A 24,631-nucleotide genomic window follows, 5' to 3' on the forward strand; every position below is an offset into this window, starting at 1 on the left:
ACTGGCCTCTCATTAGAGACAGCTTTATCATCTGCTAATAGAGTTAAGCTATTATAAGTTAGGTTCATTTCACATCTATTAGGAAAATCATAGATTATAGTTTCTGATTTGATAATAGATGGTCAGCTGCATGGCCTGTGGGAGTTTCTTTAACTGCACATTACTGCTTCTATTGAAATATGCAGCCACCTGGAAAGCAAGGTGATGGGGATTTCAAGGCCTACTGGGATCTTGCAGGTGGTTTGTTGTTGGAATAAATTTACATTTCTCGTTGTAGAAGTGGATAGTTTGAATAAACTCAAGGAAGAACTACACAAACTACTGAAAGGGATGGACAGGTGATGTGGGAAGGGTATTTTTTTTTTTGCTAAGTTTACTTTCTTATATCATTTGCCACTACTAAGTCGCCTAATTTTAAGGACATGGGCAAACTCTTGGAACCACACAAAGAAGAGCAACCAGATTAGTCAGACACACAAAGGGTTACTCATACCATGAAAGACATCAGTTCTGCAAACTGTAGTACCTGGAAACTAGGCAATTGCAAGGAGACCTCATTGAAGTGTTTAAGGCTTTAAATGTACTGGGTGAAATAAGTGCTGATGGCATTCTTACTCTTTCTCGGACAACATACATAAAGGGGGAAGCTTAAATATAAGTCGAAAAATTATGGCTGTGAAACAAATGTTTAAAAATTTGCTTTCAACCAGAGATTAACATATTACTGGAACAAATTATTAGGGGGAATAGATAGATAGATGAGGTAGATAGTTTTTATTTTTGAATGATGCCACTATTAATACTAAAACTAAATTTCACTGAGAAATACTATACATTTTTTAAATTAAAATATAGCAACAGGATGGTTTACCAGTAAAATATGATTTCTGGCATATTATATGGGTATCTTTTAGCTTATCTAGCAATTTTCTCGCCATTGATTTCTGTTTGGATTGCCTTACAGGCATCAACTGATTATGGCTGCTTCAAGAAAGATACCGTAGCAGTCACTGCTAATCTTCAGAAATGCTGACAGAAATGTTATCAATAAAATGCTGACTGACTAAGTCAGCATTTTATTGATAACAATAGCACTGTATGGCAACTCATTGTGAAGTTAGATTCACAATATGAGATAATTGAATGATGCATTCATACTACTTGGGAAGTAGAAATGATGCAAGTGCAGTAACCATGCATAAACAAATCTTTCATACTCTTAGACATTTAGCCAAGAAATATTTTTATTTAAATAGTGAATACATCAATTCTTTCTATTTTCATAATAGTATCTGGTAGATTCTCACAATGAAACTGACAGAACTGGTCTGCAAAATATCCTCATCTTCAATGATATTGAGAAGTATTATAAACAGTTTATTATTTTATTTTTTTATTTATTTCTTTGTTTTTTTTTGAAAAATTGATTAATTTCAGTTTGGTTCAAAAGAGTTGTTCTCTGAATCAGATGAATTGGTTCTCAGATATGATTATACACTGCACTACATTGATATTTGAGCACCCTTCTGTTGATGCACTGCTGTTCAAGTGTGGTGCTTGGGTCACATTCTAGCCAAACATCACATGTTATACAACTATTTAGTAATGAGTTCTTTTCTTATGTAAACTCTAGAAGGAAGGGGATGAATCAGATTGGTCCACTTGATATCGATGGTTCAACTGTTGATGATCCTGCTCAGGTAGCTAACAAACTAAATGAATATTTTCCATCGACATTCACACATGAGGAGTTATTCAGCGAGGGGAATGCCAGAGGTGTATTCAACTCTGGCAGTAAGCTAGATAATCTTGTAATAACTGAGAGTAAAGTGGAGGAGAAATTGTTGAAGATAAACACAAGAAAGGCACCTCGGGTGGATGGGATCTATCCAGTTATATTAAAGGAGGCAGCAAAGAAAGTAAGCAAACCATTAGCCATAATTATGAAAGCTTCCTTGGACTCAGGGGAGGTACCCATACACTGGAGATGTGCAAATGTGACCCCAATTCACAAAGGAGGATCAAAGGCTGACACAAGTAATTATAGACCTGTGAGTTTAACTTCTGTTCCAGGAAAATTAATGGAGGCACTGGTTAAGGAAGCACTGCAGGATCATATGGACAAGACTTCAGTTATAGCTCGGATTTTGATTTTGATAGTTGTTGGCGCATCGGCTTCTGTGGCCATATTGCACCTCCCAAGGTTTTTGCAGTACTTTGATCCAAGCCCGAGGCGGGAATCGAACCCGCGACCTTTGGGTTGCCGGGCAGGTACTTTACTCACTCGGCTAGCCCGGTCGGCTTTATAGCTCGGACACAGCATGGTAGTAGAAATGTTGTTAAGGGAAAGTCTTGCCTGACCAATTTGATTGAATACTATGATGCAGTCACAAAAGAACTGGATGCAGGGAATAACTTTGATATTATATACTTGGATCTTAGAAAGGCTTTTGATACTGTTGCACATGGAAGACTGCTGCACAAATTGGAGCAGTGTGGCACTGGAGGCAAATTGCTGCTATGGATAAAGGGGTGGTTGAGGGGGGAGAAGACAGAGTGGTAATCAACGGACACTGCTCATCGTGGACTAATGTTATTAGTGGAGTCCCTCAGGGTTCAGTGTTGGGTCCATTATTGTTTTCTGTATTTATAAATAATATTGATGATGGCATATCAAGTTTAATGTCCAAGTTTGCAGACGATACAAAAGTTGGCAGGGTTGTTAAGGACACTACTGACGCTATGCTGCTGCAACAGGATCTGGAAAGGTTGAGCAGATGGGCTGAGAGGTGGCAAATGAAGTTTAACATTGACAAATGTAAAGTACTACATATGGGGAAACAGCAACCCCAGAGTAACGTATCAACTCTGTGGTACTACACTGACAGTGGTAGAGAATGAAAAGGACCTGGGGGTAATTGTGCAGGCAGATATGAAGTTCTCTGAGCAGTGCAGACGGGCTGCAAGAGTAGCTCATGGTGTCTTATCAATGATATACAGGAATTTTTCTAGCAGAGATAAGGAGGTGATTATTCCCTTGTATAAGGCAATGGTCAGGCCACACCTTGACTACTGTATACAGGTCTGGAGGCCTCATTTCAAGAAGGATATAGAGCTGCTGGATCAAGTACAAAGAAGGGTAACAAGGTTAGTGAATGGAACAAAGGGTTGCTCTTACGAAGAAAGACTTAAGTTTTGCAAATTGCAGTGCCTGGAGACTAGGCACCGGCAAGGTGATCTGATAGAGGTGTATAAAGCCTTGAATGGTTTGAGCATGCTCAATGCTGATGGGATTCTGCCTCTTGCTCAGAATAATCACCTGAGAGGGCATAAATTCAAATTGAGGAAAGACAGATGTAGGATAGATGTCCGGAAATTTGTCTTTAGCCAGCAGGTAGTTGGTTGGTGGAACAGACTTCCATCCCTTGTTGTGGAAGTTGATAGCCTAAATAAGTTTAAGGCTCGGCTGGACAGGTATTTCGAACGAACGGAGGGGTGAAGTGGAAGTTTTTTTGTTTTTTTTCTGGCTGATGCTGCATAAGCTTGCTTTCTTGCATTATATGGCTCTACTAAATGCTAATGCTGCAATCAACAAAGTTAACAGACTTAAAGCATGGGGATAATAGGGTTTCACATAAACAACTGGTCGGCACATGACATTTCACTACAAAGATCCCTAAGTCTGCAATTAGCAATGCCATCTGAAAATGTAAGCAGACTGGTGGTTAGACTATCACTAAACAACACACAGAACCTCTGTAGTTGGTGAAATGTGACAGGACAGCTCTGAAAAGAATCATCTCTTATCAAAACATAGGTTGACATTGTCGTCTCACTAAGGGGTCTGGGACACATGTCAGCACCAATACAGTGTGCAGGGCACTGCACACTGTATTGGTTACTATGGCCTTGTAGCTATCCACAAGCCATTAATTACTCCAACTAATGACAGATGCCATAGAGCCTGGTGTAAGACCCATGGTCTATTCCTGGACCATACACAATGAAAAGCAGGTTTTGAGTGGTGAGTCACGAATCATGGTCTACCAGTCTGACAGTCATGCCTGTCTGTGGCAGATGCCTGGACAAAGCTACTTGTTGGAAGGTATCATCTAACAATGAATTTTGGTGAAGTAGCATGATGGTTTGGGGCTATTTTTCATGGATTAGTCTGGGACCATTGATTTTTGGACAAAACCATGAATGCTGATCTCTACCTAGATGGACAATAATATTTATTAACTATTGTGGCAGCACATGGGAAAGGGTCATAACTGTATCAGCAGGACAATGTTCTATTTCATAATGCTCGCATTGTGACAGACTGGTTTGAGGACCTGAGCACTGAAAAAGTTGAACTGGCAAGCCCACAACCCTGACCTCAATCCTACAGAGAACTTCTGAGACGAATCTGATCATCAGAAGAGACTGTCCTATTTGCTGTTTTGAAGGCTGATTGGGCAGAAAATATCGGAAGACATTAAGAAAAAAACTCCAACTTTTCTTCCTCATTTATTCATTCAACTTCCATTTTCTGGAGACAACCTCCCTTAATATCTTTTTCATCTTCTCACCATTTAAACCATGCACAACACTAAATACTATAGCATCTAATACCTCTTGTGCTTAGGTTTCTCATAAAAAAAAGCACACAGTGTTCCAAGGAGACTAGAGGCTGTCATAAAGGCTAAAGGTTTTAGCGTTGTATTAATTTTCCTGCAAATAAAGGGTATTTGTAGATATGTAGGTGCCTGGATATTAATAGTAAGGAATTTAAATGAAAGTTAAATAATGTAAGAGGCACATATTACTAATCCTTCCAATATAGTTGGGCAACTTGCTATCTATGAAAACTATCTGGAGATAGATGCTGAAGGCCATAAGGAAACATGCTTTAGTCTTAGGAATTCACGATAGAAACTCAGTTGGCCGACAAACTAAGTCTGTAATTTACCAACTTTACTTATAAAATTATACAGCTTTTACTATGAGTATATTAATTATTTGAATTTGTAACACTTCATTGGATCATACTGGAGCTTTTGATACCTTGGCACAGGGAAGACTACTGTAAAAATTGGAGCAGCATGGCATTAAGGGCAAGTTGCTATAATAGATAAAAGGATGATTGAGTGGGAGAAGACAGAGTGGTTATCAATGGACACTGCTCTTGATGTTATTAGTGGACCCCCCAAGGGTTCTGTGTTGGACAAATTGTTGTTTTCGGTATTTATCAATGATATTAATGAAGGTATATCAGGGTTAATAAGTTGGCAGGATTGTTAATGACAGTAACAATAGTATGCTACTCCAACGGAATCTGGAAAAGTTGAGCAGATGGGCTGAGAGGTGGCAACTGAAGTTTAACATTGACAAATGTAAAGAACTGCATATGGGTAGCAGTAACCCATATCAACTGGGTGGTACTACACTCGGATAGTGGAGAATGAAAAGGATCTGGGGGAAATTGTAAAGTCAGATATGAAATTTTCTGAACAGTGCAAAAAGGCTGCAAGAGTAGCTCATGGTGTCTTAGGATTAGCATTAGAAGAGGCATTATGATGCAAGAAAGCAAGGCTTATGCAGCATCAGCCAAAAAAATAAAAATAAACTCCCATTTCACTCCTCTGTTCATTCGAAATACCTATCCAGCTGAGCCTTAAATTTATTTAGGCTATCAACTTCCACAACAAGGGATGGAAGTCTGTTTCACCAACCAACTACCCGCTATGTGCAGAAAGGTAAAGATGTGCGGAAAGGTAAAATATCGCATATCTATCCTACATCTGTCTTTCCTCAATTTGAATTTATGCCCTCTCAGGTGATTATTCTGAGAAAGAGGGAGAATCCCATCGGCATTGAGCATGCTCAAACCATTCAAGACTTCATACACCTCTATCAGATCACCTCACCGGGGACTAGTCACCAGACACTGTAATTTGCAAAACTTAAGCCTTTCTTCGTTAGAGCAACCCTTTGTTCCATTCACAAATCTTGTTGCCCTTCTCTGTACTTGTTCCAGCAGCTCTACATCCTTCTTGAAACGAGGCCTCCAGACCTGTATACAGTACTCAAGGTGTGGCCTGACCATTGCCTTATACAAGGGAATAATCACCTCCTTATCCCTGCTAGAGAAATTCCTGTATATCATTGACAAGACACCATGAGCTACTCTTGCAGCCCGTCTGCACTGCTCAGAGAACTTCATATCTGCCTGCACAATTACCCCCAGGTCCTTTTCATTCTCTACCACTGTCAGTGTAGTACCACAGAGTTGATAAGTTGCTCTGGGGTTACTGCTTCCCATATGTAGTACTTTACATTTGTCAATGTTAAACTTCATTTGCCACCTCTTAGCCCATCTGCTCAACCTTTCCAGATCCTGTTGCAGAAGCATAGCGTCAGTAGTGTCCTTAACAACCCTGCCAACCATTGTATCGTCTGCAAACTTGGACATTAAGCTTGATATACCATCATCAATATGATTTATAAATACAGAAAACAACAATGGACCCATTATTGAACCCTGAGGAACTGAACTAATAACATTAGTCCACGATGAACAGTGCCCATTGATTACCACTCTCTGTCTTCTCCCACTCAACCATCCCTTTATCCATAGCAGCAATTTGCTTCCAATGCCACACTGCTCCAATTTGTGCAGCAGTCTTCCATGTGCAGCAGTATCAAAAGCCTTTCTAAGATCCAAATATATAATATCCAAATTATTCCCTGCATCCAGTTCTTTTGTGACTGCATCATAATATCCAATCAAATTGGTCAGGCAAGACTTTCCCTTAACAAAACCATGCTGTGTCTGAGCTATAACTGAAGTCTTGTCTAGGTGATCCTGCAGTGCTTCTTTAACCAGTGCCTCCATTAATTTTCCTGGAACAGAAGTTAAACTCACAAGTCTATAATTACTTGTGTCAGCCTTTGATCCTCCTTTGTGAATTGGCGTCACATTTGCACATCTCCAGTCTATGGGTACCTCCCCTGAGTCCAAAGAAGCTCTCATAATTATGGCTAAGGTTTCACTTATTTCCTTTGCTGCCTCCTTTAATATAACTGGATAGATCCCATCCACCCCGGGTGCCTTTTTTATGCTTATCCTCACAATTTCTCCTCCACTTTCCTCTCAGTTATTACAAAATGATCTAGCTCACTGCTAGAGTTTACTTCACTTCTGGGATTCCCCTTCCTGAATAACTCCTCATGTGTGAATGTAGATGCAAAATACTCATTTAGTTTGTTAGCCACCTGAGCAGGATCCTCAATTGTTGAACCATCAATATCCAGTGGACCAATCTGATTCATCCCTTTCCTTCTAGAATTTAGATAGGAAAAGAACTCTTTTCTGTTTTTCTTTGCATCCTTTGCGAAGGATTTCTCATAATCTGCCTTTGCCTGCCTAATCTCCTTTGTGACTTGGTTATAGGCCTGCTTATATCTATCATAGGCTTCCATGTCACCCATTAATTTATATGTATCCCATGCATTTTTCTTCTCTGCCATATGTCTTATTAGTTCATCTGACATCCATTTAGGCCTAAACCTTGAACAATATTTCTTAGTTGGTATGTAAAGCTTAGTAGCTTCCAAGATAAGTTCTTTGAATGCTTCCCATTTTGAATTTGCTGTTGGTGACATCATCAGTTGGTCCCACCGTATATAATTTAAATACTGTCTCAGACCACGGTAGTCGCCTTTACGAAAGCAAAAGCCCTTCCCTTTACCCCTGTTGGTAGTTACCTCTTTGAGTAAATCCCACTTCAACACACTGTGATCACTGCCACCTAGTGGTTCCTTTATCTGGAGATTCTTAATGCATGAAGAATCACTACTGATTATCAGATCAAGAGTATTACTCCCTCTAGTTGCCTCCCGAACATGCTGATGTAGAAAACAATCATACAATAAATCAACAAAAGCCTTGCTAGTGTATGAGTGACCAACCCACAAATTCCAGTCAATATCTGAGAAATTAAAATCCCCCATTATAAGACTCTCTGATTTACTGGCCCACTCTATTTCCCTGTACAGTTTCTTATTATACTCATCAGAGTCATTAGGCCTATAACACACTCCTACTCTCAATTTTGATTTCCCAATGCTTATGTCACACCAAACTGACTCGACAGTGCCCTGTCCAGCGATGTCGACTGGCTTCACTTCCTTGGATTTTAATGTGTTTCTTAACTAATAGCATAACCCCTCCTCCCTTCCTATCCTGTCTATCCTTTCTGTACACATTGTACTCCCCAAATTCCAGTTCTGCATTCCTTATATCTGTGTGACACCACGTCTCTGATATCCCAACAATATCTGCTTTGATATTTTGAGCAATACCTCAAATTCATCAAATTTATTTACCAAACCCCTATTGGTGTACATGCAAGTATACATGCACCTGTTCCTATTCTTAGCTATCCTAATACAACCCATGTGTTTACTTGTACTGCAATAACTACCAGCAGTCTCTGAAATATCCTGCATCTTGTTTTTCAGGCTTCTGCTCATTTCAATAGAAGCAGTGCAAGAATCACTTTCACCTATGCCAGTGCTACTGTTAATCTATTAGTCCTTGTATCCCCCCAAGCTAGCAGTTTTCCAACCCACCTAACACTTCCTCAATAGCATCAGCAAATATTCTTGCACCCTTTCTATTTAAGTATATCCCATCCCTGTAGAAGCAGTCTCTCCTGTTAACAAGTACAGACCAGGCTAAAAAAAATTCTACCCCTTGAGCCTTGCACAATCTTTCCAGGGCCGAATTGATCGACAAGGCTCTCATCATATACTCCCTCCTATTGTGTCTGGGCAGAATTGCAGACACTTTCAAATTCAACCCTAATTCACGGCTTTTTTCCAACAGTGACCTGTACTTGTTAAGTAATTCCGCCGGTCTCCTACTCTTAATATCATTAATGCCAACCTGTACAACTGTATCACCTTTTGTGCCCTTAAAAGATGATATCCGCTCTACGTCATCAACCTTTGCCCCTGGCAGACATACCCTGGTCCTGTTCCACCTATCCTTTTTACAAAGCATGTTCCCCATTTCCCTGACAATAGTCACCAACAACTAGTTCCTGTGGGACCAGTCTTGTTAATGATATACAGGTATTTGCTAGCAGGGATAAGGGGGTGATTGTCCCTTTGTATAAGGCAATGGTCAGGCCACACCTTGAGTACTGTATACAGGTCCGGAGGCCTCATTTTAGGAAAGATGTAGAGCTGCTGGAATGAGTACAGAGAAGGGCAATGAGATTGGTGAGTGGAACAAAGGGTCGGTGTTACCAAGAAAGGCATAAGTTCCGCAAATTGCAGCTTCTGGAGACTAGGCACTTGTAAGGTGATTTTATTGAGGTGTATAAGGTCTTGAATGGATTGAGCAAGCTCAATGTTAATGGGATTCTTCCTCTTGCTCAGATTACTCACCCTGAGGGGGCATAAATTCAAATTGAGAAAAAACAATCATAGAATAGATGTTCGGAAATTCGCCTTTAGCAAGTGGGTGTTGATAGCTGGAACAAACTTCCATCTGTTGTAGTGGAGGTCAGCAGCTTAAATAAGTTCAAGGCAGAACTAGACAAACATTTGGAGTGAATGGTTAGGTGAAATGGGAAGGTTTTATTTTTTTGGCTGATGCTCCTACTAATGCTAATATCAGAATACAAATCACCTTAACCATATAATGTGCAAATCTGCACTTAATTTTTTTCCTTGCTGTTTTCAGAGTATGCATAAAACAGTTTACTGCAAAGTTTATAATGTCAACTTGTTTTGATATTCATGATATATTCTCTCTGTATGCACCTCTCACTGTTCTTTTATAACTGTTATTGATAAAGGAAGGTAGCCTTTATTAATTTATTGATAGCAGCAGGGGAAGGTTGTATTTCTAAACTCTATTGGAAAAGTGAGTTAGGAGTTTGAAATGCAATTTATTTTCATTAAAAATAAAATCTTTAATTATATAAGGTTTTAATAAACTTAGTTTTTTTATTAATTTTTATTTCTTTCTAAGTTAAGAGAAGGTATTATCCTGGATCATCATGGTCCAGTACAGTGTGTTTTAGGGTCTAACGCACCAGGGGTTTCTCCCATCTCTTCATAGTTTACATTGTCATGTGATATCGTACATTGTACAGGTCAAAGATTTAAAAGTGTAGAGATATTGTGGTGTGTAGTGTTGTTTTTCTGGCCATTTAGCCGCTGGCCCCCTGGTGGGTCACAACATTGCCCATACTAAGTCCCGTGGAGGCGGACCAGGTACATCAATAATTTGTTTTATCTCTGGCAGGCCCTGCCACCTAATTTCCTGAGATTTCAGTGGCTAGGGGTTATGGAAAAAAAAAAAGGGGGAGATAATGCTAGAATTGGAAAATCTGAGAATGGCGAGCATGGTTTAATTTTGTCATATTTAGGTTTAGACATGTGGGATGTGCGCTAGTGTACAACCAATAGGGGAGAGAGACTGAAGGCTGGGGAGCAGTATTTCAGAAGTATGGAGACGAAAGAGACGACCCCAATGATTTTCAGTGGGACATGCCGATGCCCCACCAGTCCAGTAATGATAACACCTCCCCCTCCCCCAATTAGATTCGGAAGGTATTTCATATAAAGTTGCATGTTGCATCAAAAACAAAAATCTGCAGAATACAGTTTGCTCGCTCTCTCTGTCTTTCTCTCTCATTATCATATTAAATGTGTGTGTGTGTGTGTGTGTGTGTGTGTGTGTGTGTGTGTGTGTGTGTGTGTGTGTGTGTGTGTGTGTGTGTTAGTTAATGAGAAACTGAACCATTATGGCACAATTCTCAGGTATAAAAAATTAAGAAATTCATAGATTTTTTTTTTTAATTCATATTTTAAAGCACTTTTACTATTTTTTGCAAAAAGAAAAAGGCAGAAAAAAACTGAACTTTTTACAAAAAGAGGAACTCCATAGCGCCAACTGTAGCATGATTGCGAGACAGAAGGGGTTAAAAAAAGTGGATTCTCTCGGTTAAATCCAGAGAATTGGTAACTATACCACATATCAATATAATATTAACAAAAATATTGTAAATATAACTTCCGCTTTATTTACATGACACTTACCTCCATGTGAAATTATGGATATTGCTGGCAAACCAAAATATGCAAAGGGACCAGCTTCAAAGACTAGATTTTCTTTCCCAACAGTAACTTTAACACGGCCTTCTAGTATTAAAACAAAATAATCTGCAGGTCGCCCAGCATGATAAATTGAAACATCTGATGCACTGAAATCTTCCTTTGATCGACACTTCATGGAGAAGAAAATATTCTGTGCCATCAGCTTCCTCAGCACTGTTTCTGAGATTAAATTTTTTTTGAATGGTTCTACACCTACATTAAGAAAATCAAAATATTTAATACATATTAATTTGAAATTCGATGCACAGCTTTAAAATTATCAAAAGATTACATTTAAACCTCCTAGATCTGTCAATTTATTTATGGCATTACCATTTTTGAATTGCAGAATTGAGAAAATTTCCGAATCCAGAAAAATCACTCAAGAATCAGAATACAGTTCTTGAGTACGTCACAGCTTCTTCCAATTGGCATCCCCAGCTAAACAGTGGCATAACCATTTGTTTTATATCAATATGTACTAGAGAAATCAATATGTATATGGAAGACGGTGACATAAAACAAATGGAAATGGCACTTTTAGCTGGGAGATGCTAATTGGAAGATGCTGTGACCAAACAGAGAACTGAATTTACTGATTCTTGATTGGTTTTTCCGGATTGACTTTACACTGAGTTTGAATTTTGAAATTGCTGTATTGTAGTGAGATGCAACTTGTCACAACATGTACAGTAACTCAAATAGGACACAAAAATGTATGAATTACCCATTTTTCTGTAGTGAGTCTGAATTAGCATGTGCTGAACAGAAAGTATTTTATGTGTTTTTGAAATTTAAAATGGATTATTTTACTGAGCAGCAACTTTGCATCAAATTATATTTGTTTCATATTAAAGCAAAATATTAGCATTTTACAGGCATATGATGCAAGAAAGTAAGCGTATATAGCATTAGCAAAAAAAAAAAAAAAAAAAAATCATGTTTCACCCTCCATTCACTCCAAAATGTTTGTCTAGTTCAGCCTTGAATTTATTTAAGCTGTTAACTTCCACAACAACAGATGGAAATTTGTTCCAGCAATCAGCCACCCACTAGCTAAATGCAAATTTCAGCATCTATTCTACAACTGTCTTTCGTCAATTTGATTTTATGCCCCCTCAGGTGCGGAATCTGAGCAAAAGGAAGAATCCCATCAGTTGAGCTTACTCAAAACATTCAAGACCTTATACACTCCAATCAGGTGACTTGCAGGTGCCTAGTCTACAGATGCTGCAATTTGCAGAACTTAAGCTCTTCTTGGGGCTTAAGTTCTGCAAATTATAATAAAAACCCTTTGTTCCACTCACTAATCTCATTGCCCTTCTCTGTACTCATTCTAGCAACTCTACATCTTTCCTAAAATGAGGCCTTCACACCTGTATGCAGTACTTAAGGTGCAGTCTGACCATTGCCAGAGGATAATCATACAATGGCAGTGGTGTATTCGGGCCGGAATGCACTGGAACGATGTTCCGGTACTTTTTTTCTAAATGTCATAATAGAAAATCATTAAATTTATACACCTAATATTATGAAACAATGGCATAATCAAAGGGGAGGGAGAAATATCTATTTTACCCATTGCTACTAAAAATATATAATAATAGTAATCTTTAAAATTAATAGGTAAAAAAAAGGTAAAGTGCAGCCATTATCAACCCACTGCAGGATGGAAGCCCCCTCAACAATTCATGCTGAGGGAAATCTGCCACGATGGTCCAGTGCGGGTTGGCAGATCGACCGTATTCAGCAGTCAGGGGCTTAAACCCCGGTCTATTCAAAGAGCGTGTGCTACTGCACTCCAGCTCCTCACCACTCAGGTACGGAAGCAATACATTTCTTTAAAAATTTATTTAAAAAAATATATAAATTTTACAATGAAACTTGAATGTTTTTTTACTAAAGTACAATGTGTTAGATAAAGAGATTCAATGAATGAGATATACTGTGATGCGTGCAAAAACTGCATTTTGATTCGCCATGAGCTGAACACTTGAACTGGTTGTTCTATAAACCGTGAGCCTGAAGTCTGATTCAGTTACTGTACAGTTGATGTGGCGTTATCATATAGTCTTCTAGAGAATGAGCGTTCCGGTACTATTTTTTTTATCGGTACACCTCTGTACAAGGGGATAATCACCTACTTATCCTGCTAGCAAAATTCCCATATATCATAGACGAAACCCAATGAGCTATTCTTGCAGCATCTGCACTGCCCAGAAAACTTCATATCTGAAGTTTTCATATCTTCATATCTTCGTAACTTGCCCTTAATGCCATACTGCTCCAACTTGTACAGTGGTCTTCCATGTTAATGGGTGACATGGAAGCCTATGATAGATATAAGTTGGTCAGTAACCAAGTCACAAAGGAGATTAGGCAGGCAAAGGCAGACTACGAAAAATCCTTGGCAAAGGATGCAAAGAAAAACAGAAAAGAGTTCTTTACCTATTTAAACTCAAGAAGGAAAGGGATGAATCAGATTGGTCCACTGGATATTGATGGTTCAACAGTTGAGGATCCTGCTCAGGTGGCTAACAATCTAAACGAGTATTTTGCATCTACATTCAAGCATGAGGAGTTATTCAGGAAGGAGAATGATGTAGGTAAAGTAAACATTGGCAGTGAGCTGGATGATTTTGTAATAACTGAGAGGAAAGTGGAGGAGAGATTATTGAGGATAAACATAAAAAAGGCACCTGGGGTGGATGGGATCTATCCAGTTATATTAAAGGAGGCAGCAAAGGAAGTAAGCAAACCCCTAGCCATAATTATGAGAGCTTCTTTGGACTCAGGGGAGGTACCCATAGACTGGAGATGTGCAAATGTAACCCCAATTCACAAAGGAGGATCAAAGGCTGACACAAGTAATTATAGACCTGTTAGTTTAACTTCTGTTCCAGGTAAATTAATGGAGGCTTGTTTGTTATTTGTTTGTTATTTGGTTTCTAGGAGCATTAGCAACTAAGGCCATATTGCTCCGGAAAAAATATGCGGTGGTCATTCCCTTGACCTTTCCGCATCCTCCTTATTTGGTGGTGACGGGTTCGAACCCCGGTCTAATCAAGAAGCGTGTGCTCCTTCCCACCTGGCTACGGAGGCGCCATTAATGGAGGCACTGGTTAAAGAAGCACTGCAGGATCATCTAGACAAGAATTCAGTTATAGCTCAGACGCAGCATGGTTTTGTTAAGGGCAGGTCTTGCCTGACCAATTTGATTGGATACTATGATGTAGTCACAAAAGAACTGGATGCAGGGAATAACTTTGATATTATATATTTGGATCTTAGAAAGGCTTTTGATACTGTTGCACATGGAAGACTGCTGCACAAATTGGAGCAGTGTGGCATTGGAGGCAAATTGCTGCTATGGATAAGGGGATGGTTGAGTGGCAGAAGACAGAGTGGTAATCAATGGACACTGCTCAACGTGGACTAATGTTATTAGTGGAGTTCCTCAGGGTTCAATGTTGGGTCCGTTGTTGTTTTCTGTGTTTATGAATTTTATTTTATTTTTATTTTATTTTATTTTATTAATAAAAAGATACACAACAGGTAACCATTAACAGTGTATCTGAGATCAGATCAATAAACATAATAACAATAATATGAAATCTAACAGGACGATAAACATTGATATAGATTCAAACAATAAAAGCATATGTACAAAAGAGGATTGTATTAAGTTAAGTTACCGGTAAAACAAGTAATAATTAATCCGTTAGAGAATAGAAAAATAATATAACAAATAATAAGCTACAATAATTAGATGTGAGCTAGTCACTTTGCAGTTTAAGTGAAGAGGCAAACTTGTGGATGGAGTTCATCAGTGATTGGGAGTTGTCAAAGAAGTCAATGAGAGAGTCATTTGCTGATTTGCTGATTCTGTTCAGTAGACTGAACTTCATTAAGTCCGTGTTGGCAGAGTCAAGGCGAAACGGTGTAAGGTTCCTAACTTGTCTACAGGGAGCATTGAAGTTTATTTTACTCAGGATATCAGATGCTTCATAAATTCCAGTGATTACTTTGGCTAGGAGGGCGATGTCAGCAGTAACTCTTCTAGTGCACAGAGGCCTCAGATGAAAGTAATCACACAGCGATTCATAATACACTGAGTGATAGAATAGAGGATTGCGGTACGTAAGGTAACGGATAAAGTTTTTTTGGACTGCTTCAATTTTGTTAGTTAAAGTCTTTGTGTGAGGATTCCAGATGGGTGAACTGAATTCAAGGATTGGCAGAACAATAGTTTTATAAAGGATAACCGCATATCTGTAGTTTTTGAACTTGTATGTGTTCCGTTTGATGAATCCCAGTGTTTTGAATGCTTTGCTGGTGATTTTAAGGACATGGGCATCGAATTTAGCACTGCTGGAAAAGAGAATCCCTAAGTCGTTAACTTGGTCACACCTTTCGATGATCACAGAGTTAATACTATACTCCGTATTCATTAGTTGTGGAGATCTGCAAGATGAGAAAGAGATAACTTTGCACTTCGAGGGGTTAGCAGACAAGCCATTCAGAGATAGCCACAGAGAGAATTTATTGAGAGCACGTTGAAGTTGTTGAGAATCGGTAGTCTCCTTCACTGCTGAGTAGATCTTAAGATCATCTGCATAGAGAGCAACTTGAACATTGGAGGTGTAGATGAAAGAAGGAAGATCATTTACGAAAACAATGAAGAGAAGAGGACCTAAGGGAGAGCCTTGTGGTACTCCGCTTAGTGGTATAAAACAGTCTGAGTTCACTTGATCGATGATAACGCTCAAGGAACGATGCGTAATATAGCTGCGTAGCCATGAGAGCAAAGGGTCACGGACGCCATATAGCTTAAGTTTTTCCAGAAGTTGTTCGTGCGGGACTTTATCAAATGCCTTAGATATGTCTGTGTAGACTGCATCAACTTGTAGGTGGTTATCAAGAGCTTCCGAGGTGTATTGCCAGAAAGGAAGTAAATTTGTGACTACTGACTTGCCACTGCAGAAACCATGTTGATTCTGATCGATGAAAGGCTTGAAGAATTAATATTGATGATGGGATATCAAGTTTAATGTCCAAGTTTGCAGATGATACAAAGGTTGGCAGGGTTGTTAAGGACTCTACTGACGCCATGCTGCTGCAACAGGATCTGGAAAGGTTGAACAGATGGGCTGAGAGGTGGCAAATGAAGTTTAACATTGACAAATGTAAAGTACTACATATGGGAAACAGTAACCCCAGAGCAACGTATCAACTCTGCGGTACTACACTGACAGTGGTGGAGAATGAAAAGGACCTGGGGGTAATTGTGCAGGCAGATATGAAGTTCTCAGAGCAGTGCAGACGAGCTGCAAGAGTAGCTCATGGTGTCTTGTCAATGATATACAGGAATTTTTCTAGCAGGGATAAGGAGGTGATTATTCCCTTGTATAAGGCAATGGTTAGGCCACATCTTGAGTACTGTATACAGGTCTGGAGGCCTCATTTCAAGAAGGATGTAGAGCTGCTGGAACGGGTACAGAGAAGGGCAACAAGATTAGTGAATGGAACAAAGGGTTGCTCTTACGAAGAAAGGCTTTGCAAATTACAGAGTCTGGAGACTAGGCACCGGCGACGTGATCTGATAGAAGTGTATAAGGCTTTGGATGGTTTGAGCATGCTCAATGCCAATGGGATTCTTCATCTTGCTCAGAATAATCACCTCAGAGGGCATAAATTCAAATTGAGGAAGGACGGATGTCGGATAGATGTGCGGAAATTTGCCTTTGGCCAGCGGGTGGTTGGTTGGTGGAACAGACTTCCATCACTTGTTGTTGAAGTTGATAGCCTAAACAAATTTAAGGCTCAACTGGACAGGTATTTCGAGCGAACAGAGGGGTGAAATGGGAGTGGTGTGTTTTTTTTTTTTTTTTTTGGCTGATGCTGAATAAGCTTGCTTTTTTGCATCATATGCCTCTACTAATGCTAATGTGCAACAGTATTAAAAGCTTTCCTAAAATCTAAGTATGTGATATCAAAATTATTTTTTTGCATCCAGTTTCTTTGTGATGACACCATAGTATCTGATCAAACTGTTCAGACAAGACTTCCTCTTAACAAACCCATCCTGTGTTTGAACTATAACTGCAGTCTTGTCTAGATGATCTTGCAGTGCTTATTTATCCAGTGACTACATTATTTTCCCTGGAACATAAGTTAAACTAATAAGTTAAAATAATGGAGTCGCTGGTTAAAGATGCATTGCAGGATCTAGACAAGACTGCAGCAATAATTCAGACACAGCATGGGTTTGTTAAGGGAAAGTCTTGTCTGACAAATTTGATAGGATATTATGATGTGGTTACAAAGGAACTGGATGCAAAAAATAATTTTGTTATCATATATTTGGATTTCAGGAAAGCTTTTGACACTGTTGCGCATGGAAGACTATTGTACAAATTGGAACAGAATGGTATTAAGGGTAAGTTGCTACAATGGATAAAAGGATGGTTAAGTACCAGAAGACAGAGGGTGGTAATCAATGGGTGCTGCTCTTCTTGGACTAATGTTATTAGTGGAGTCCCACAGGGTTCGGTGTTGGGTCCACTGTTGTTTTGTATATTTATCAATGATATTGATGAAGGTATATCAGGCTTAGTGTCGAAGTTTGCAGATGATACAAAGGTTGGCAGGGTTGTTAATGACAGTAATGGCAGTGTGCTACTGCAACAGGATCTAGATAATTTGGGCAGATGGGCTAAGAAGTGGCAACTGAAGTTTAACCTTGACAAATGCAAAGTACTGCATATGGGTAGAAGTAACCCCAGAGAAACGTACCAACTGTGTGGTACTACACTTAGGGTGGTAGAAAATGAAAAAGACCTGGGAGTAATTGTGCAGGCAGATATGAAGTTTTCTGAGCAATGCAGACAGGGTGCCAGGGCAGGTCATGGGGTTTTGTCAATGATATATAGGAATTTTGCTAGCAGGGAAAAGAAGGTGATTATCCCTCTGTATAAGGCATTGGTCAGGCCACGCCTTGAGTACTGCGTACAGGTCTGGAGGCCTCATTTTAGGAAGGATGTAGATTTACTTGAGCGTGTACAGAGAAGGGCAACAAGATTGGTGAGGGGAATGAAGGGATCCTCTTATCAAGAGAGGCTTAAGTTCCGCAAATTGCAGTGGCTGGAGACTAGGCACCTGCGCGGTGATCTGATTGAGGTGTATAAGGCCTTGAATGGGTTCAGCACGCTGAATTCTGATGGGATCCTTCCACTTGTTCAGATTACGAACCTAAGGGGGCATAAATTCAAATTAAGAAAGGACAGATGTAGAATAGATGTGCGGAAATTTGCCTTTAACCAGCGGGTGGGTAATTGCTGGAACAAACTTCCATCTGTCGTTGTGGAAGTTGATAGGTTGAATAAATTTAAGGAGGAACTGGACAGGCATTTGGAGGGAATGGTGTGATTTTTTTTTTTTTTTTTTTTGGCTGATGCTGCATAAGCTCATACATTTGCTTTCTTGCATCACATGCCACTACTACTACTATGTCTGTAATTACTCGTGTTAGCTTTAGATCCCCATTTGTGAATTGGGGATACATTTGCACATCTCCAGTCCGTCAGGACCTCCCCTGAGTCCAGGGATCTCCTCGTAATCATGGCTAAAGGCCTGCTTACTTCCTTTGCCGCCTCCTTTAATATAACTGGATAGATCACTTCCACTCCAGGTTCCTTCCTTATGTTTAACTTCAACAATTTCTTCTCCACTTTGCTCTCAGTTATTACAAAATCATTTAACTCCCTGTTAGAGTTTCGTAGGCTTCTGGCCTCCACTTCCCTACAGAATTCCTCATGTGTGAATGTAGATGCAAAATATTCATTCAGTTTTTCAGCTACCTGAGTAGAATCCTCAACAATCGAACCATCAATATCAATTGGACCATTCCGATTCATTCCCTTCCTTCCAGAGTTTACATAAGTAAAGAAGTCTTTACTGTTTTTCTTTGCATCCTTTACCAAATTTTTCTCATAATCTGGTTTTGCTTGCCTAACGTCCTTTGTCACTTGATTACAGAGTATCTTATATCTACCATAGGCATCTATCTCCTGATAATTTATTTGTAGAAGAATTTACCTCAATTTGATATATAGAACACTTCTGTAGAACTCTTCATCAATTAAAATGAATAAAAGATTAAGGCAAATTGATTAATCTTTTATTCGTTTTAATTGCTGGATTGTTCTATGGAAATGTTCTGTATATCATATTGAAGTAAATTTCTGTTATTCTTCTACAAATATTAATATCAATGCAGAACGTATTGAGCATCATAGCTCTGTTATATACTATCCTGATAATTTATATGCAGCCTACACATTTTTCTTCTCTGCCACACGTCTCATTAGTTCATCCATTTAGGCCTAAACCTTGAACACTTTCTTAGTTGGTATGAAAAGCCTAGTAGCTTCCAAAATTAATTCCTTGAATGCTTTCCATTTAGAATTTGCTGTTGGCAACATCATCAGTTGGTCCCACTGCATAAAAATTTCTGAGACCACTGTAGTCACCTTCACAAAAGCAAAAACCCTTCTCTTTACCCCTTGTGGTAGTTAAATCTTGGAGGGAGTAAATCCCACAGCAGTACACTGTGATCACTGCCACCTAGTGGTTCCTTTATCTGCAGATCTTTAATGCATGAATAATCACTGCTTAAATCAGATCAAGAATATTATTCCCTCTTGTTGTTTTTCGAAAATGCTGCTGTAGAAAACAATCAACAAATAAATCCACAAAAGTCTTGTGTGAGTGGCCAACCCACAAGTTCCAGTCTACATCTAGGAAGTTAAAATCTTCCATTATAAGACAATCTGATTTACTGGCTCATTCTATTTCTCTTTTTTTCTATGTAACAGAAACTCATGACATAGTAGTAGTGGCATGTTATGCAAGAAAGCAAGTGTATGAGCTTATGCAGCATCAGCCAAAAAAAAAAAAAAAAAAAAAAATCACACCATTCCCTCCAAATGCTTGTCCAGTTCCTCCTTAAATTTATTTAACCTATCAACTTCCACGACAGATGGAAGTTTGTTCCAGCAATTAACCACCCGCTGGCTAAAGACAAATTTCCGCATATCTATTCTACATCTGTCCTTTCTTAATTTGAATTTATGCCCCCTTAGGTTCGTAATCTGAACAAGTGGAAGGATCCCATCAGAATTCAGTGTGCTCAACCGATTCAAGGCCTTATACACTTCGATCAGATCACCGTGCAGGTGCCTAGTCTCCAGCCACTGCAATTTGCAGAACTTAAGCCTCTCTTGGTAAGAGGATCCCTTCATTCCCCTCACCAATCTTGTTGCCCTTCTCTGTACACGCTCAAGCAAATCTACATCCTTCCTAAAATGAGGACTCCAGACCTGTACGCAGTACTCAAGGTTTGGCCTGACCATTGCCTTATACAGAGGAACAATCACCTCCTTTTCCCTGCTAGCAAAATTCCTATATATCATTGACAAAACCCCATGACCTGCCCTGGCAGCCTGTCTGCATTGCTCGGAAAACTTCATATCTGACTGCACAACTACTCCCAGGTCTTTTTCATTTTCTACCACCTTAAGTGTAGTACCACACAGTTGGTACGTTTCTCTGGGGTTACTTCTACAAAGACATTTCAGTGGTTTGTAAAGTGTAAAGAGAGCCACATGTGTGTCAAAGATAATCCTTGCTGTGTCACCCTTTAGCTTCAAAAATCAGTGAATCAGTATCGCTCATGTTTATGACCTGATCAATAGCAATCAACATTTACATGTCTGTGAAATGGCTAGTGAGATTGATATGTCTTATATGCAGGGCGATAGTGGAGGGTATATGCGGGTATATGATGTATACCCTCTGAATTTTTTTTCAGGTTAATAGGGTATACTTTCTGGTTTTTGAAAGACTTTAAAAAACAAATATAAAAATTTAATTTCGTTAACTATCAGAAGTTTTTCGTATGCTGATTACCAAAATATAGAATATTATGTAGACAAATCGCCTGTTTTATTCTATGCAACCAAAGCGAATTCAATTAATAAGCTTGATATGCACAGTATACTCTCTGCTTTTTGCAACATTCATAGAGCATGCTTTCTGCTAATTTTACGATTACAGCACTGTTTATGGGACATGGCAGGGGCTCACATCTGGTGATTATGGACTTGGCACACCCAGGATCTTGAGCTGGATATCATCATTCTTCTCTTTCTTGGTGATTCCCTTCCAACCTCTAACTTTTATTTTTATTCTCTCTCTTTCTCTCTCTCTCTCTGGATAACTAAGAATTGTCTTTTTGCTGGTGCAGCAAAAGCCTCAGGCTTCCTTGCACCATATGGCTAATAATAATCCTCACATACCATGGTACTTATATAACATGGTTTCGCTCAACCACGGTTAGGGAATTGTGGAAAACCTCGCATAACATGGTATTTTTGAACTTTTGGGAAAGCCTGTATTATTTTGGATGTAATTTTTCAACATTTCCATTCTGTTTTGTGAATCCCCGCTGTTCACTTGCTAGTCATTATGCAAAAAAAAATTATTGGGAAATCTCCGTATTTTATTTTGTTGGGAAATCCCTGTGTTAGGTTCTGTGCTATTTAACATGCTTGTTTGAGACCATAAAAAATTGTGTCTTCGAAGCATGTTTGTGACTTTTAAGGTTTTTTATTTGATCGTTTATAAATTTTTCCGGATATGTATTACTAAACTTTGTTCTTAAGAACAGTATTGGAATAATTTCTTTGTTATTATTAATTAAATTCCAGCTCTAAATTATGCCTAAGGAAAGTAAAAAAGCACCGCTCAAAAGAAACTATTTCTCTAGAATCAAATATACAAATTTTAGATTGTCTTAAAAAAGGGCAAAGATACCATATGTTGCAAAAAGTTTAAATTTAAATGAAGTAACAATCCGGACCATAAAGAAGAAAAATGAACAGAAAATTAGAACTGCTGTTGCCACAGGAGCTTTCATTTCCGCAAATATGACAGCTCATCCCCGAGCGGTTAATTGAGAAAACGGAAAAAGCACTCAGTATTTGGACTGATGATAGCAGTAAAAAACATATCCCATTCGACGACAATGTAATTAAACAAAAGGCACTAAAAATTTATAATCATTTATAAGAAAATGGATAATCTTCTGTTAACCCGGAGTTTGTTGCCAGTAAAGGTTTGTTTGGGCAATTTAAAAACAGCTTCCCATTTACATAACATAAGAATTCAAGGGGAAAGTGCATCGGCTGATAATGAAGCTGCCAAGAAGTATGAGGAGGAATTTCAAAATATTACTGAAGAGCAAGGATACACACCACATCAAGTTTTCAATGCCGATGAGACAGGACTTTGGTGAAAAAAAAAAATGCCCAACAGAATGTTTATTTGAAAAAAAGAAAAAACTGCACCAGGTTTTAAGGCATCAAAAGATTTTGTAACGTTACTTGTGTGCAGTAATGCATCAGGAGATCACACGATAAAACCTATGCTAGTTTATAGATCCTCTAATTTTCGTGCAATGAAAGGTGTAAATAAAAAGGCATTATCAGTATATTGAAAAGCAAATAAAAAATCTTGGGTAACTGCCCATTTATTTAAAGAATGGTTTCTAAATAGTTTTGTGCCAGCTGTGGAAAACTATTTAAAAAAGAAAAATCTAGATAAAAATGATAATGCACCAGGCCATCAAAAAGATTTAAGTCATCCAAACATTGAAGTAATGTTCCTACCACCTAGATCCCATGAACAGCTCTGACAACCTGTCTGCACTGCTCAGAAAACTTCATATCTGACTGCACAATTACCCCCACATCTTTTTCATTCTCCACTACCCTGAGTGTAGTTTCACACAGTTGGTACTTTACTCTAAGGTTACTACTACCCATATGCAGTATTTTGCATTTGTCAATGTTAAACTTCATTTGCTACCTGTCAGCCCATCTGCCCAACTTTCCTATATCCGGTTGATGTAGCGTACTGTCAAAACAACCCAGCCAACCTTCTTATTGTCTGCAAACTTAGACATTAAGTCATATAGTCAATATTACTGATAAATATAGAAAACAACTGGAGGACTCCACTAATAACATTAGTCCACAAAGAGCAGCGTCCATTGATTACCACTCTCTGTCTTCTCCCAGGCATCCCTTTATCCATAGCAGCAATTTGATCTAAATGCCATACTGCTCCAATATGTACAGTAGTGTTCCATGTGCAACAGTAGCAAAAGCTTTCCTGAAATCCAAATACAGGTAGTGCTCGATGTTATGAGTCAATTTGTTCCTAGCGCTCTCTTATAAAGCAAAAACTCGTAAAGCAGGAATTAATTTTCCATAGACGCAATGTTCAAAACAGGGGTTATGTTCACAAGAATGAAATTTGACCATAATAATGTTAAATAAAGGTATAAAAAACAACAGTTTATTTATCCAACGAAATGAAAACATAGCCTTTAAAATGAAGCAAATTATAATAATAAAGAAATGTCATACAAATATTAAAGAATGTTTATTCTTCATCATCATCAACTAAATGCACACTTGTTGATGATTCATCACTCACTGCTAGTTCAGCACTTGTAAGCACAAGGAGTCGTCATCTTCAGAAATGCATCAAGAGTCGTTTGAGCTTTGTCAAGCCCTTTGAGAGTGAAGGAACGAACAGGAGTTTCAGCTGTTAAATCTTCTTCCTCAGCTTCTTCACATTTTGCCATTTCAAAGAGATCTTTATTTGTGAGCTCTCCATTTTGTGCTTGAAACAGATCAGTGGCATCAGTTGTAGAAACCTCAAGCTGAAATTGGTTAGCAATATTAACGACTGCTTCTGTTCATTTTTTGTACGATCTCTGCTGGTTCCTGAAATCCTTCAAAATTATCAATACGCTAAGGAAGAGTTCATTCCAAACACCCTTCAAATTTATCTCCCTTAATAAGCTGGATAAATTTGAAATAAGAGAAAGACAGCAAAAATGAGGAGCAACACCACCACTCTTTGTAATGTCAGCACTGTGACTACTTTATGTTATGTGAGTCAGAGATGCTCTCCTCTGCCTGAACAAATGCATGCATAGTAGTACTGTATTGTATAGCTAAGCACATGGTTTGAAATGGAATTTATGAATGTTTAGCATTTATTTATTGCAATTAATGTTCATATTTTTGATTTTGTTGATAATTGATACTTGAAAAAAAGAAGTCGTAAAGTGAAACTCACAAAGTGGGAACTGCCTGTATATGATATCAAAATTATTTTTTGCATCTAGTTCCTTTGTGACCACATCAGAGTATCCAATCAAATTGGTCAGAGAAGATTTCCCCTGACGTCTTCTCTAGATGATCCTGCAATGCTTCTTTAACTCCAATATTTTCCTAGAAATAGAAGTTACATTAACAGGTCTGTAATTACTCGTATCATCATTTGATTCCCCCTCTTTGTGAATTGGGGATACATTTACACATCTGCATTTCATGGG

At 38.6% G+C, this 24,631-nt stretch overlaps 1 protein-coding gene across 1 annotated transcript in view; it reads right to left on the bottom strand.

The window, feature by feature from the left end:
• Positions 1–24,631, bottom strand: part of uex (metal transporter uex) — a 234,450-nt gene that overhangs the window by 43,469 nt on the left and 166,350 nt on the right. Inside the window, exon 6 of the mRNA XM_090384604.1 lies at positions 11,104–11,373. Coding sequence (XP_090240730.1) covers positions 11,104–11,373 — 270 coding nt within the window. The remainder of the gene's footprint in view (positions 1–11,103; positions 11,374–24,631) is intronic.

This window comes from Mastigoproctus giganteus, chromosome 11 (assembly GCF_048544385.1).
Source record: "Mastigoproctus giganteus isolate SK-2022 chromosome 11, ASM4854438v1, whole genome shotgun sequence".
NCBI lineage: Eukaryota > Metazoa > Arthropoda > Arachnida > Uropygi > Thelyphonidae > Mastigoproctus > Mastigoproctus giganteus.